This window comes from Solea senegalensis, linkage group LG7 (genome assembly GCF_019176455.1).
Source record: "Solea senegalensis isolate Sse05_10M linkage group LG7, IFAPA_SoseM_1, whole genome shotgun sequence".
Classification (NCBI taxonomy): domain Eukaryota; kingdom Metazoa; phylum Chordata; class Actinopteri; order Pleuronectiformes; family Soleidae; genus Solea; species Solea senegalensis.
In genome coordinates, this window is record NC_058027.1 from 14,632,276 (window position 1) to 14,647,560 (window position 15,285).

Here is a 15,285-nt window from a genome sequence, read left to right on the forward strand (position 1 = left end):
ATCAAAAGCGTTTTGAGCTGAGTCATGTTTGGGCTGTTTTCTTCTTTTTGGGAGACAGTTGGAGAATAATGACTCAGCACAAATGTGTTGTTAACAGCTTGACAGTTTCATAAATGGTCTAAAATGATTGTATCAGAATAATATCCGTATCAGATACTCAAGTTAGTGATATCAGTATCAGTATGTCCCATCCCTATTTTTGCTGCTCACTGTTACTGCTGTTGTTGTCAGTGTTGATTACCTTTGATTTTGATGTTGTTCTAGTTATTATTGGTGCTGATGCTTCCATTGCTGTTAGTACTGTTACTGTTGTTGTTGTTGTTGTTATTGTTCACCTCCATCTCTCCTGCCCTCACTCATCACCATTTTGAGTTATGTGTAAACACTGTGATGGATAAAATAATATGATGAAGCCTTGTTTGGACACCAGGGGGCAGTCTGACTCCAGCTGTGAGTTACAGTTCATACAGAACATTCTAGTTGGAGTGGTCTTAGAGGGAAAATGTTTTGCATCATTGTGCTAATACCCAATCCCAAAGTCATTATGAGATGCTTAATAACTGATTCCCCTGTTACTATAGCAACCAATCAAGGTCTGGGACAACATCCAATCAGGACTGTTTCTGTCAGAAAGGTCACATCTACCGTGGGTCACTGGCATGATTGCTGTTACTCCTCATTATATTAACAGGTTCAGTTTTGTAGTGAATACATTTTATAAACACACAGTACCAGGTTTTACCATATTCCTCTCCACCATAGACCAGAATCACTATATCCACATACGGCCTTTTCCGTAGCCCAATATCTACCAGTGTTAGTAAGGAACTCAAGAGTAAAACACAGGAATAAAGATTTATTCATTTACCACAGAAGCCAAACACAATAAGGCAGTGCTGTCATCTCAGATGACCTGATGTCCAAAATGTGCAACAGCATTTCATCTATAATAAGCTTCTGATTCCAGCCAACAGAAAGAACCCAATTACAGTAGAAGCTTTGGACTAGTTATCCTTACTCCCAGCCACCATCTCTCAATCATCTCTTTTAGTTAGTGAAGAAGAGTTGCAGAAATAAAAGCACCAGTTTGCATATGTCCCTCCACATAGTGTTTGTCTTTCCTTCTATTTAATCTTACAAAGTGGTACTACTGTAGTTATTTGCTCCTGATGCCACTCATCCTTTGAGGGTCACAGGAGGAGCTGGAGCCAGTCTGGTAAAAACCTGGACATGTCTCTGTGTCGATAACAGCGCCAACATACAGACAAACAACCTTTCGCAATCACATTTAAACAGAAGTTCACTATAAACTCTGCATATCACTGTGGGAGGAAGATCATATACACACAGGGGAGAACATGCAGAGTCCACACAGGAAGGCCACACTTGAACCAGAACTTGAACTTGTTGTGAGACGCAAGTGCTAACCAAGAACATTAAAAGAACGTTAGCCCATGGTTCTCCTAAGGTTAGTTGGACACAAACCAAAAACTAACATTTAGAGAACGTTCCTTCTGTGTTATGCAGACGCCTAATGTTTCCTAAACGTCGAGGGAACAACTAAAGGAGAACATTCTGAAAACGTGATCCGAGGTTTGAGATGTTTGTATTTCGACCAGCTTCATTCAAATATTTAGGTACCATTATAAAAGGTTTAAAAATTCTAGATTCACCTTTAGGTTAAAATTTAAGGTTATATCCGTATTTTTTCAGACAATTGTACATATGTACCACAGGGATATGCTTATACCCCACTTTCTCTATTTCTATTTTTGGGTTAGTGAAATTAGTATTTTAATAATTATAGATATGAAAGTAAATCTTTCGAGGAGTATTTTAGGTGGATGGTAGCATTTTTTTTTTTAAGTTTGAGAAACGTCATCAACATTTGAATTCAGACACAGTGAATAAAAATATAAAATCCCTCGTACAGTTGTTTTTTTTAACCAACAATAATGTTAGAGCTGTTGTTGCAAATAACTGTTATGTCTCTGTGGTTCTTTCTACAACTTTAGAAATGAAAATCCATCCTCTGTAGGTCACCAATGGATTATTCCACAGTGTCATCAGTGTCATCCAGAACTGGAGGATTGAACCATCACAGCTCATGTTGTTTACACTGTAGATAGAACTGTTCCAGACTGGGTCATCTTCAGTCACAGTGCAGTGCAGACCAACGGTTAAAGTTCATTATTTATCCATTTTATTTGATTGTTATTTCATCTTTCATTCATCTTCATGTGTCTTTGACAACCCGCCTCCCCGAATCTGTGTCAGTAATATCTGTTGAGGCTCTGAGTGACAGTATTGATGTCTGGCTGCCCGTTCATCCAGATCTCTCGGAGAATCCTCTCCCGCTCCTCAAGCCGCTGGGATTGGTCTAAATCTGATCAGACAGACAGACAGACAGACAGACAGACAGACAGAGAGCAGTTAAAGTATGTCCACACTGTCCATTCACGTATTCATTAAAATTCACTTCATTGCTGGCAGGATTTTAAACAATGAAAAACTATGACATTTACGCTCATGGTGGCACAAAATATTGAGGGATTATGACAGACAGTGGTGAAGAAAGTAAATATTCCATATACCTTTTTAGTCACATTTTCTTTTATTTAATCTGACAGATATTGTGATGTACTTTGTTATATGATCAATATAAAGATATGTTATAACAGAATTGCTGTATTTATGATACTATTGTTATTTTTGGGCCATGTATTGCATATTATATTATTATAAATTACCCTGGCCTGTCATTTCCACCCCTCATACTGATATAAAACATGTAAAAAGGTAGACAATATAAAGATAAAAAGTGTTTCAGGAGCAAACTCGACTCAAGCTTTAAATGAACCATGACCTTTGCATGTGCCATTGTGTGTGTGTGTGTACCCTCAGCTGATGTGAACGTGGTGGCGTGAAGCAGAGCCCTCTCGAAGTGTCTGCGTCGCTGTGATGACAGGTCAGCAGTGTCATCCCAGTCCTGTGACTCGTTGTCCCCAGCAGGCCTCGTTCCATCCGACACCACAACAGCAGTGCTGTCTGGACGATTGTCCTCAGGCCGATGGTGGGGACAGCTGTGATGATGGTGATGCCGATGAGGCCTGTGCCTGTGACGGTGGCGAGGGTTGTGACTGTTTCCGTAGTTGCAGTCTGCTCGACAGTGTATCTGGAAGACAATGGCACAGAGCGTGACCAGGAGGCCAACACTCACACCTCCCAGAAACACCAGTGCTGTCAGCTCGGGTTGGTCTGAGAGAGAGAGAGAGGGGGAGAAAGAGAGACACAGAGGAAGATCAGTTAAATTATGCCCCCCCACACACACACACACATACAGAGAGCACAAGTAAATAAAGCAAAACCCAGCTACAATGAGTAAAGAGGACAGCAAATTAATTTAATTTAAACTTAAATTAAGGTACTGAGGTGAATGACAGGTATCATGATCTTGAATCATGACCAGTCAGGATTCAGTCTTAACTACAGTCAGTTAGTCAGTCATCATCTCTCGCTTTATCCTCCACCAGAGGGTCGCAGAGTTTTAACTACATGAAACTGAAATTTCTGAGACCAATAATAAAACGAGCCCAACCAACATCTCTTACTTGCGTTGTCTAAAACTGGATGTGCTTTAAAATAGACCATAATACAAAATAGACACATGCTGAAATAAATAATACCAGAAACGAATGAGCATGACGTTATAAATCAAGTAAAAACAGACCTAAACCAGAGAGGTTGTCCCCTGAAGGGCCACTCACTTATGCGCTGGTTTCACTTTCTGGACCTGTAGTATGATCCTTACCTTGTTTTTACAGAATTGCTGACAATAATATAATTTCTGTGTTTACAATGATTCTGAGCGTTGAAAAGGGAAATATGGTGTCGTTCAGAATAGTTACAGAATAGTTTGGTGTCACATGCACGTGTCCTTTTACGTCTTAATACACAGCAGAGGTGTTTTATTGTCCGGTCAAACACACACATACACACACAGCACATGACATTCATTCAGCCTGGACCTACCTGCAACAAAGGTGTAAGCTGCCAGTATGTTGCTAAGCAATGCCATTTCCTGGGAGACCACCTTCGCGTCCATATTTGGGCTTCCTGTTGTGAATTACTGAGACTTGTGCATCTTGTATGGACAAAAGAAAGAAAGAAAGAAAGAAAAAAGAAAGGATAGCAGAAATAAGACCCACAAATAATAATAATTTGATAGATATTTATAAAAAAAATGTACAAATGATCTTTGGAGCTGAGTCAGCATTATTCTTAGGAGGGAAATGTGCAGAATTATACAGAATGAATGCTGTGTTCAATGTCAGCACAAATACATTTTTACATTTCAAGTACATGAATGAAGTATCGAGTGCAGGGGGAAAAGCTATCACTAGGTGGCAACAAATGGCCATTGCCAACTAACAAGCACAGCTACTAGGATACTTCATTGGCTTCCATTCATTTGGACCACCTAAACAAAGCCTGATCCCCAAATGTAAACTTTATTTAACCGACATCTTGTCTCTAATTAAGAGCCTCAGAAATGAGTTTCTGCATAACTGGGACCAGGTTCTGCTCCAATGGGGACTACTGGTCCCCATTGGAATCAGTGTTTGTACCAGAAAAGGTCCTAAAACAGAAAGAAAAGAAAAAACATGTGTACACACACATCTAACCCTAACTCTAACCTTAACTTGTGGCCACCGTGATGTCTACTGACAAGGTCAGTGTTTATGCCAGTTAACGAATAGTGCACACATGTCACACACAAAATGTTTGCACAGCACTCATAGCAGACATAATGCAATCCCTAGCACGTCCCCCTAACCTTAATCATCACAACTAAGTACCTAAACCTAACCCTTACCCTAACACTAACCTAAACCCAATTCTAACCCTAACCCTAACCCAAAAAGCCCTTTAAACATGTGAGGACCAGACAAAATGTCCTCGCCCTCACAAATACAAGAACACACACAGTGTTATTGCTCTAAATCGCATCGTCTAGACGCTCAGGCCCTGGAATTCCCCTCAAAAGGAGTGAGAATTATACCCTCAGTGTGTGTTCGTGTTGGTTGTTTTATTGTTTTGATTCATAAATGCACAGTAATGTAGAGGCCAGACTGTCACACTGAGATGCCAGAGGGAGAGCGAACATGTCAGGATAATTACACTCACGCAGATAAATCCTGGAGGAGATCCAGAGGAAAAAGAGATCTGATCTGCTCAAACAAAGGCTCCTGGGGCAATTAAAGAAGGATCTGATTAGTATTTATGTCTCTTTATCTCACGAGACCCGACAGCCGGAGGATGGAAGCTTAATATTTTCACATTGTCTGTCTGTGTGTCTGTCTGTCTATCAAGAATGCTGTGGGTGAATTTCATAAAATCCAGTCAAAACTGATTTTGTTGCACACAGTTCATTGCAAGTCCTTGTGAATGAGGGATGTTCTGTATGGATTAGGGCTGCAACTAATGATTATTTTCATAATTGATTAATCTGTCGATTATTTTCTCAATTAATCGAGCACATATGGCACAAATGTTCACTGAGATTCAAGGATAAAGTTTTGTTTCTTGAACACCGACGTTCTTTTAAATCAACATGCACGTGTTACATGTCTGATTGCATTCATCAGTTTAGGCATGTGTTTTTGGTTTAAACTTGTCATTATGATGTCAGAACTGATTATACTGTGATTAACGGTGATTAAAAACATAACACCATCCACATTTATATTGCTCCTGTGTTTTTAACCTTGTTATTATCTTTGCTACTGGGATGCAGTTTTTGCAGACAAATTGGTTTATGGCACAAAGGAACTCTGCTGTATCCAAAACAATTAAAAGAACAATATTTACTGTACCTGGTATTTATCATGTGTTTTATGCAGGGGTTTTTCTTATGACACTACTAAACAAAAGTGCATGCTGTTACAGCAGCTTCTTGACGACAGTAACAAACAATAATACACACTGAACCGCCAGAGACACACAAGTCATCTGTTGCCTCCTGAAAGCTTATATGAATGGTTTCCATGCTGCTTTGTGTATTTAACACAAATTACATTTAGAGGCGCAGATTAACAACACAATAAGCAAGTCAGGAGTTTTCACTTGAACTGACTGATGAGTAAAAAAATACAAATTAACTTACAGTAAATGATGTTGTTATAAAATGTAAAACATCACGTTGTCATTCACAACTGGCTGAGTTACTTTATTCCAGAAAAAAAACTGTCTACATCATCACATCCAGCAGGATTAACAACCATGACTGTCTGTAGTTATACAGTAAGTGTTGATATTAAATTAAATTACAAATTAAAATCTGTGATGGAAATTATTTTTAGTGTTATTTGCGTAAATTGTGACCTACCTAAATTGTGACCTACCTACCCACCTATCTACCTATCTACTTACCGACCTTCCGACCAACCTTACTTCCTATCGACTGACCGAATGATCAACCTACCCACCTACATACCTCCAGAGCCTTCCTTCCTTGCTACCTACCTACCAACCTTCCTTCCTTCCTTTCTATCTATCTACACAGTTGATTGGAGACGGGTCAAAGGGTTTTTGCCGAACTGTTTTAATTTCACAAACCTGTAATGATTTCCCAGGGGACAACCTGTAACACCGAGGCTTCATTAAACCTTGTATTAATGACTGGAAACACTTCATGAAGACACACCACACTTAATGACCAGCAACAGCGGCTGGTGTTTCTAGCTATGAAGTATAATTACCACACAGTGTGTGTGTGTGTCTCTGCTGACCAAAGCAGGTTCAGTGTAGTAAACATCAGAGAAGCACACAAGCTACAAGCAGAAACTACAGGAGTTACTGGAGGCAAAACAAATCTCTTCATGATGGATTCTTTGGTGGATTCTGTGAGGTATGGAGCCTTTCTGTATCTCCAGCAGATTTCTGTGTTTCAGCCTTTAAACGTGGACACCTTGCCCAAGTGCGACCAAAATGACTCTTGCTTCTATTCTTTTGGCATAAGTCCCACCTTCTGTAAGAAATAACATATCAGTAATGGTGGAAAATTATGAGAGCTGACTCCAGTGGAGAGTAAGGTTAAGTCCTGGTGCTTGGCTGGCTTTAGTGTGTGAGAGAGTGCGAACCAGTGAGGATATGGTTTACGGTGCAGAGCTTTCTTCACATGATTTGAATGATGTGTTTCTCTGTTTTGTCCCACTGCATTAGGATGCTGGGCAGAAGGAAGAAGGAAGTTTGGCCTCTTCATTGCACCAGAATTGCGTCCAGGACCTCAATCACTCTACACTCTACCACTACGCTCCTGTTTCCTTAACTGCTTCAATTTCCTTTAGTTAATTTGTCAAGTGAACATACTGAGTATTTAAAAAAAATGATCTTGAGGTCTCAATGACATTGACCTGTGACCACCAAATTCAACTTAATTCATTTTTGAGTCCAAGTGAACGTTTGTACTAAATTTGAAGAAATTCTCTCGATGAGATTTTGTGATCACAATGATGAGAACGACAGACAACTCTGCAATTTTACTCTCATGTTGAATCCACACAGACAGAGCTGAAGTTTGAATTTGGAACAGACAACAAAAAATAAGTGATGGTCTCACATAACATTGGCCTCATTTCTGACGAGGCTTTCAGCAGAATAAAAACTGTTGACCTGACAGTAAAAACAGACCAAAATACAAGTCTCCACACAGTCTGTCACATTTCAGAAAGCCAGTGCCTCCCAAAATACATGCTGATGTGATAATTAACATTAAAACCACACCGAGGGCCTGTAATTATTAGCAAAACTGTCAAAAGCAATTTAACAACACAGCAAGAGCACGAGGGGAGAACAAGACAACAAAATACCCAAACATAACACAACCTCCAAGCACTTGTAAATTCACTGGCTGTCAGGGTCACTCTGTGATGTCATGCGTAAACGCTGTAGGACACGGCTGACCTTCTTCCTCCAGCTCTCCTACTTACTCCATTTTTTCTTTCAGATTTGGGAAATCTGTCTGTCTGTCTGTCTATCTATTGCTTTAAACCTCCTGAGTGACAGAGTGGATCAGTTTTCACTGGAGCAGATTTTAGTGCACAATGTTTTGAATGAATGTGGCACAAATGTCTTAGAGGCAACATGTCAAGTAAGGATGCTTCTAACTGATCCTCTCTCGTGTCTCTGTGCTCGTCTAGTCTTGCCTAAGTATTGTATCACACAACGGCTCTTTGTCTTTATCTGTGCTGTGAATAAGAAGACACACTCACTCACGCACACAAAATACTCTCCACTTAATATAGTACATTATAAATAATATAGGTAACGGCAGATTTTTGATATCTGTATCAATAGCGGACACAAAATAGTGGTATCGTCCCATCCCCAAAAGTTAATGCTGTGTGACGCTGGCCTTTTTTCTTCTGCAAAGACAAAGTGGAGAAAAAGAACATATGTGGGCAGATTTTTGTTTTGCAGATTGTCTCAGTTTCTTTTGAACATTTCTCCTGATGGCCTGATTAACTGTGCAGATACATGCCCTTTTTTTTAACAATGAATCCACATCAGCCAATCAACCACTTGATAATCTACCATATTCCACATTATTGTATATACTTAATATTCAGTTTATACATTATTTTAATGTTGTGTTTCACCTTTACTTTTCGTCATGAGCCCACAGTGAACTGTTGTTGTGTGGAGCACACAAACCTGTGTTGTACCATAATGTGCAATGACAATAAAGTCTATTCTATTCTATTTAAAATAAGGGCACTGTACTAGAAACACAATTCATTAGTGGTTCAATAAATGTTTTTTTTTAAGTCAAGAAATCTTGCCATTGCATTGTGTCAAACCTAAGAATACCACAGCCCAATTTGAAGTATTAAGAGTATATTATTTATTTCATGAACAAACAGATACACTAACATTGGAAGTTTGAATCAATCCAAAAATAAGCGCTCCATAGATAAAAATCCGTTTACAATAACACTGGCAAAATGCAACTTTTTAAGATTAATCATAAACATTTTATGATTGCTTGAAACTTAATTACAAAAGTGAAAATGAAAAACCATTGCAATTCATTTTTTGTGACCTCTCATTGTATATGCCCACACTTATTGACAAATTATTGTCATTGCACATTCAAACTGTACAACATCTGATTATTTTTAAATTCTACTGTAATCAACATGTTGAAGAGTGAACAATGTGCTCTGTGCCGTGATACTGTGATAATCTTACTGCGCCGCATTATATTACACTGTATGTGATTTATTTTGACAGTCTTAATACCAAATACTTTTGTTGACAGACGATCGAATGACATTCAACTGTAAATGTATATCCTGTCCACTCTCGTGATATCAATCTCCCACTATGATATTGTTACTGTCACATGAGAAGATTAAGTGACTCACTCCTTTGCAAATCTTACAGATGATTTGAGAAATGTGAGGAAAAAATATGAATGAGACAAAATAATAGAAGCGCGAGAATGGACACAGGGAAAGAGTGTAGACTCCTGCAACACACTGAAATAACAACAGCAGCAGCAGCAGCAGATGTATAATACACATTTGTACTCACATTTCATTAATGAATCAAGAGTCCATCTGGAGTCAATCTGCTCCTCATCTTCATCGTCCTCCTTCTCTCCTCCCCCAACTCTTCTTCTTCCTCTCTCTTTACTCCCTCCTGTCCTTTTCTCCACTCTCAGTTTAAAGTCAAAAAGCTACAACTAGCTCTCCTCTCCTCTCCTCACTCCTCGGTATAATTATGTGTATAAATCTCCTGTGTTCTCCCACAGTTGCTGGATAAGTCAGAGTGAGCGAGTCTCTGTCGCCTCTTTACTTTCTCACACAGATATGAAGCAAAAATTTCTTTAGTCATTCTTTTTCTTTTTCTTCTTTTATTTAAAGCAGCAGCAGCAGGAAGAGGAGGAGGTGGAGGAGAAAGAGAGATGTTGATCTCTGCCTATTTTCCAAAGGGTTTCCAGATCATCCATTTTAGATTTCCAGGTTATTTTCCAGAGGTCAGCTGCTGACGAAAGAGACCCTGACAAGAAAGTGAATCATCCCTCTCTCTGTCTCTCTCTCCCTCTCTCTGTCTCTCTCTCTCCCTCTCTCTGATTCCTGTATTCATGTTTGCACAGAGAGAAAACAAGGAAGGAAGGACACAGTGGCAAGAAAGCAAACAAAATGATGAACCCAAAAAAAGGAAAATATGTGAAAATATTTCAAATTACGGCTGCAATTAAGTATTATGTTCATAATCGATTAATATGTTGATTACTTTCTCGATTAATCGACTACTTGTACTGGATTACTTTGTTAGTTGGAGCAAAGAATCCAGACAATATTCACATTTAAGAAGCTTAAAAATCACAAGAGCTTGTTTTAATTATTGAGAAAGAAACCCTCAACCCGATAAATCGATGATCGAAATAGTTGACGATTAATTTAGTCATTGATTAATAATCATTTCACACCAAAAAATATGTTGTAATGTGATATGATGTGATATCATCCACATACCACTTTTCTCCTCCATTTCAGTTACTACAAACACGTTTCCATAGACCTCACAAACACACATCATAGACATTATAATTGTTATTCAACAGAGCTGTGTGCGGTCTCTTGTGTGTTTTAGTCTACACAATCTGTAACCTCATTTTTTAGTCCTCGTCTCTGAGTGATGGACGGCACACACACATGCAAGAGCAAAGGGAGGGAGCATTAAAAGAGATGAGAGTAGTAATCACTTCATGGTTGTTATTGTCTTTAATGAGTCCTGCTAGAAAAGCTTCTGCAGAGAGAATTATTGAAGGAACGAAGAGAAGTGAGAAAATATTCCCCCTTAGTCCTTTTCTCATCCCTATCAGGACAACCTCTCTTTCTACTCTGTGTCTCCATCATGTGGAAGGTGTCTCTAATATTCATCCAGCCCCCACTGACAAGTATTTGTACCACTAATATAATTGACATTACTACAGGAGTACCTTAAAATAGCATGTGTGACTATACTGTTGTAACCGTTGAATATACTTGTAGGAGCCAGTAATGAGTTGATTTAGTTTAGAGTTAGTTTAAATGATTAATGCGGGATTACTTGTCACAGTGTAATATGTGAACAGTTAAAATAGTTAACTGGTGGAATAAAGCCTTTGAGTAACAGTAATCTGGAACTTTGATGTTATAAAATACATGCTAAATACACCAGTTATCGCAGTTAAATATTGAGATTTTAGACGTTTCCTTGCTAAATGTTAGAGAACACATGTTTAACACAAGTTTTCAGTATTTTAAAGTCTTTGTTTAACTGATCTGCAGTTCGGCATGGTTCACACTCATGACTCTTCCAGTGACGACACTCTCTGTCCAATCAGTGGCCAGCAGTCTGACGAGTCGCTTGAAACCTCGCTAGAGCAGGTACCAGGTACTATCGCTAATGGAAAAGCAAAAAAGCAAGTTGAGTTGAATCGAGTCATGCTAAACCTGTAGACAAAGCGGCAGTAGTGAGATCTAATGCATGCTCTGGCTGGTTTGTCCATTCAGGCTGCTGTAGAAACATGGCGGTGCAAGATGGTGACCTCCAAGAAGCAAAAACCCTCGACTAAAGTACAAATAAAATGCTTATTCTAAAGCTAAGAAAACCAAACAACTTTTATTTGAAAGTGATTATCTCTTATACAACCTTATAATATATATATATATATATATATATATACTTATGGGTAGTATCTTCAATGCCTGCGAATAAATCCTACTAAATGTTCCACACTGGACCTTTAAGAACATCCACTTCTACATGGATGAAAAAAATAAATAAACAGACTTGTCTGGGAAAAAGCTGAACTTACATCATCACCTCTGACATCGGGCCACTTTTATCACACCATCATTGTTAATGATAAATAAAAAATGCACTTGTTCTACACAGAGAATATATAACATACGCACCACTTACCATCCATAATGTATCGGTTTCTGCACCTTCTTCTCAGCGTGATCAAATATTAACAGTTTTAACTTTGTACAGCGTGCTCTGTGAGGGATTTCTGTCAGTTGTCTCTGAAGGAGCGAGGGACGGGAGCTGTGTGGAAACTCTGGACCTGCTGCTCACCCGTTCACTGTTTGCTCCGCCGCTGTGTTACTTCATTATTCATGAAGTTCCAGGTCAGCACGGCATCCAAATAAAACTGGGTCAGCTTCTAATGGAATAGAGTGGTTAGACAGAGAAGTTCTCTTTGTCACGACTGCTATGGTTCAGTGCGTTCCAGAACTTCGCATAATTTAGAGTTTTAATTAGAGTGTCAGTCCAAGAGTGTTTGTTTGAGACCATTGTCAGCTACACTATACTGATGTCCTTAACAGAGAGGGACATCACACTTCTTCTCTGAGTGCTTTTATCAAGGTCTCTGTTGTTGCAAAGTAAACCAGAAGAAGACTGAGGTCATGAACCTCATTTCAGCGAGTCTGCTCCGGGGACAGCAAATGGCACAGACCTTATTGTCCGACTGAGAATGACATCAAGAACAGACTGAACAAGGCCAGCAATGTCATGAGATCCATGAACAATGTTTGGAGATCGACTCAGTCCAGCCTCCACACCAAGCTCAAACTATATGAACTGCCAACCCCGTCTCTAGAGAGCAGAATGCTGGCGCATAACCAAGTGCGACACTGCCAAGCTGTCTGTATTCCACACTACATGTGTCAGATGGATCTTCTGGCCCCAAGAAGAACTCCAACAGTGGCACACAGAAGACTTGGAGACCCTCATTACCAGGAGAAAATGTGGTGGAGTTGGATCCGTCAAATCCTGCTGGATGCCAGAGGACAAAAAGAAGCGTGGATTACGCAAGACAGCCTGGCGGAGAACTGTGGAAGACAAGATCAAAGACCTCGGCCACACATGGTCCTCGGCCACACATGGTCCTCGGCCACACATGGTCCTCGGCCACACATGGTCCTCGGCCACACATGGTCATCTCTCAGGAGGTTTGCCAAGGACCGAAGCAGTAACGCCAGTGAGCGTAATGGGCACACGCTAGCTTACTAACTAACTGACATGCTTACTTAGCTAGCTTACTAACTAACTTAGCTCACTAACTAAATTACGTACTTGCTAGCTAGCAAGCAACTAACTTAGCTAGCTAACTAAATTACTCACTATAGCTAGCTAGCTACTTACTTACTACGTTTACTAACTAAATAACGTAGCTAGCTAGCTTACTAACTAACTAAGAAAATCTGTTGCATTTGAATACCATAGGAAAAGTGTAAACACAAATGAAACACTTCCTGGAACAGTTTAGGATAATTAGCATCTCATGACTGACAGAGAGTCATTTAAAGCATGAACCTGCCACCGACCTGCACACACTTTGTCCTTCCTCTTTAGTCACTTGACCAGAGTCTTCGCAACAAGACAAAGACAAAGCTTTCACTGCTGAACAAGAGACAACTGAGACAATTGCAGAGCATTAATAAGAAGGGCTAATGGGATACGGATGGAACGTGTTGTATCTCAAAATGTTTCCTGTTATTTCTCTGTTGCCAAAGGCCACTTTTAGTGTCAGAGTTCAGAGCCTCATTATTTTTGGGCAGTTCTGTCTTAGTGTGTGTGTTTGTGTGTTACATAAGTCAGCTGTTCATGTGGTGATAATCAAATCATTCTCATGACTGAATCAAGAATAACCGAAGGCCTCAATGCACATGTCCCTCTCTCTGTGTGTGTCCATGTGTTCTTTCTTTCTTATACTACACGTATATGCAGTGCTTCACAAATGTACTATACCACCACCCATTGTACGGTTTATGCCACAGCTGCCATAAATGAACAACATTGGTCGTTTTCAAAATCATTTATTTATGCTTCTGTAAAGGTTAATACACCAGTATGCAGAAGCTCTCTAACCAATTCTAATGCTAAAATATTATTATTATTGTAAGTAATGTGCTAATAAAGCACCTTTTTATTTCTTGATTAAAATGTCAAATTAAAGTTATTTGCCAAAGAGTTCCCAAAAGTTGTTTGCCAAATAAATAAAAAATTTTTTTAACATGTTTTTGAAAGATTTCTAAAATTTTCCTCATTTTTATGACAGTTGGTCTAATAAATCTGTTAGGCACTGTGCATAGTATATATGTTTATGTGTATATCATTAATCCAACATTTACTATGTCTTTGGACATCACTTTCGTCTGTTGTTGTTACAACACCCTGTTCGTGGTTGAATTAATGATGATCTTTCAAAACCAGGCGCTAGATATTTTGCTACATGACCAAGAAAGTGATTTAGTTAAATGTATTAAATCAAGTTCATAAGAATTAGCTAGCTTCATGTTTGCTTATTGACTTCTCCACGGTACTGCATGTGTTACAGTAGCACTCAGCTGCACTCGGCTGCGTTCAGCTAACTTTGTTGACTTGCTTGCGCAGCTGTGTGCGACGCTGTGCTCACAGAGCCACTGATGTTACATAACATGGAGTCAAGGGAGGATGAACAACGACCTAATGAAGACCATTGGTGCGCACTGACTGCTCCACTCTGAACTCCACGACTGGACGGCAAAACTGTACCAAATCCTTGGGCAACTGGACATTCATTTACACACGTGGCATCTGCATACACAAAAACGTGGGGGTCACCTTGACATTTGACCTCCGATCACCAAAACCTAGTCAGGTCCTCTTTCAGTCAAAGTGATTGTTTTGTACCAAATTCTGAGGAATTCAATCTAATTCTTCCAACTTGATACAAATGTTTAAAACCAAATTTTTTAAAAACATTTCTGTCCTGGGGGGGTAATTACTTGACATTAACACGCCATCTTCTGGTAGAGCTGATCAAGTATGAAGGCTTGAAGTAACTTAAGAAAAATTCCATTAAGTTAAACATTTAACTTTATGGCACAGTAACAACATGGTAATAGTATGCTAATATTTATAATAAGAGGAAATGCTACAATAATAACACATTATTTATAATGCAATTTCCGGTTTGGTTATAAAATTGGTTACCAGTGAGGTAATAAGGACATACTTTTACAGAAATACCATATTATTGTAGGCTGCCATGAATGCAATATCTTGACATTAAATTACCATAGTAATATAGTTGCTAATCGTCCCTCTTTTTGATTACTTTAGCAATAATGGTAATAACATATTATATTAACAAACTATTATTGCACTGTAATGTAAATTCAGACTGTTTTATGTTATAAATTCATAAACTCTAAGTTTGTATAATGTTAAATAACACAT

At 39.0% G+C, this 15,285-nt stretch overlaps 1 protein-coding gene across 2 annotated transcripts; it reads right to left on the minus strand.

Moving 5' to 3' along the window:
* Positions 1-839: 839 nt before the first annotated feature.
* On the minus strand, positions 840-12,930 carry LOC122772217 (protein eva-1 homolog A-like). Of its 2 annotated transcripts, none has more exons than XM_044030016.1 (4): positions 11,980-12,930; positions 4,033-4,144; positions 2,899-3,258; positions 840-2,386 (listed from the first exon to the last, which is right to left on the minus strand). In XM_044030016.1, exons 2-4 carry the CDS (start codon positions 4,103-4,105, stop codon positions 2,274-2,276), a joined length of 546 nt encoding a protein of 181 aa, XP_043885951.1. In that variant the 5' UTR covers positions 4,106-4,144; positions 11,980-12,930; the 3' UTR covers positions 840-2,273. The 2 variants fall into 2 exon arrangements, with proteins under 2 accessions (XP_043885951.1, XP_043885950.1); XM_044030015.1 differs by lacking the exon at positions 11,980-12,930 and adding an exon at positions 9,598-10,121.
* Positions 12,931-15,285: the final 2,355 nt, after the last annotated feature.

Coding starts and splice junctions, on each gene's coding strand:
- LOC122772217 (XM_044030016.1), bottom strand. CDS start 4,105: ATGGACGCGAAGGTGGTCTCCCAGGAAATGGCATTGCTTAGCAACATA. Junction 3,259..4,032: donor AGCTTACACCTTTGTTGCAG/GTAGGTCCAGGC, acceptor TCTCTCTCTCAG/ACCAACCCGAGCTGACAGCA. Junction 2,387..2,898: donor CACGTTCACATCAGCTGAGG/GTACACACACAC, acceptor CTGTCTGATCAG/ATTTAGACCAATCCCAGCGG.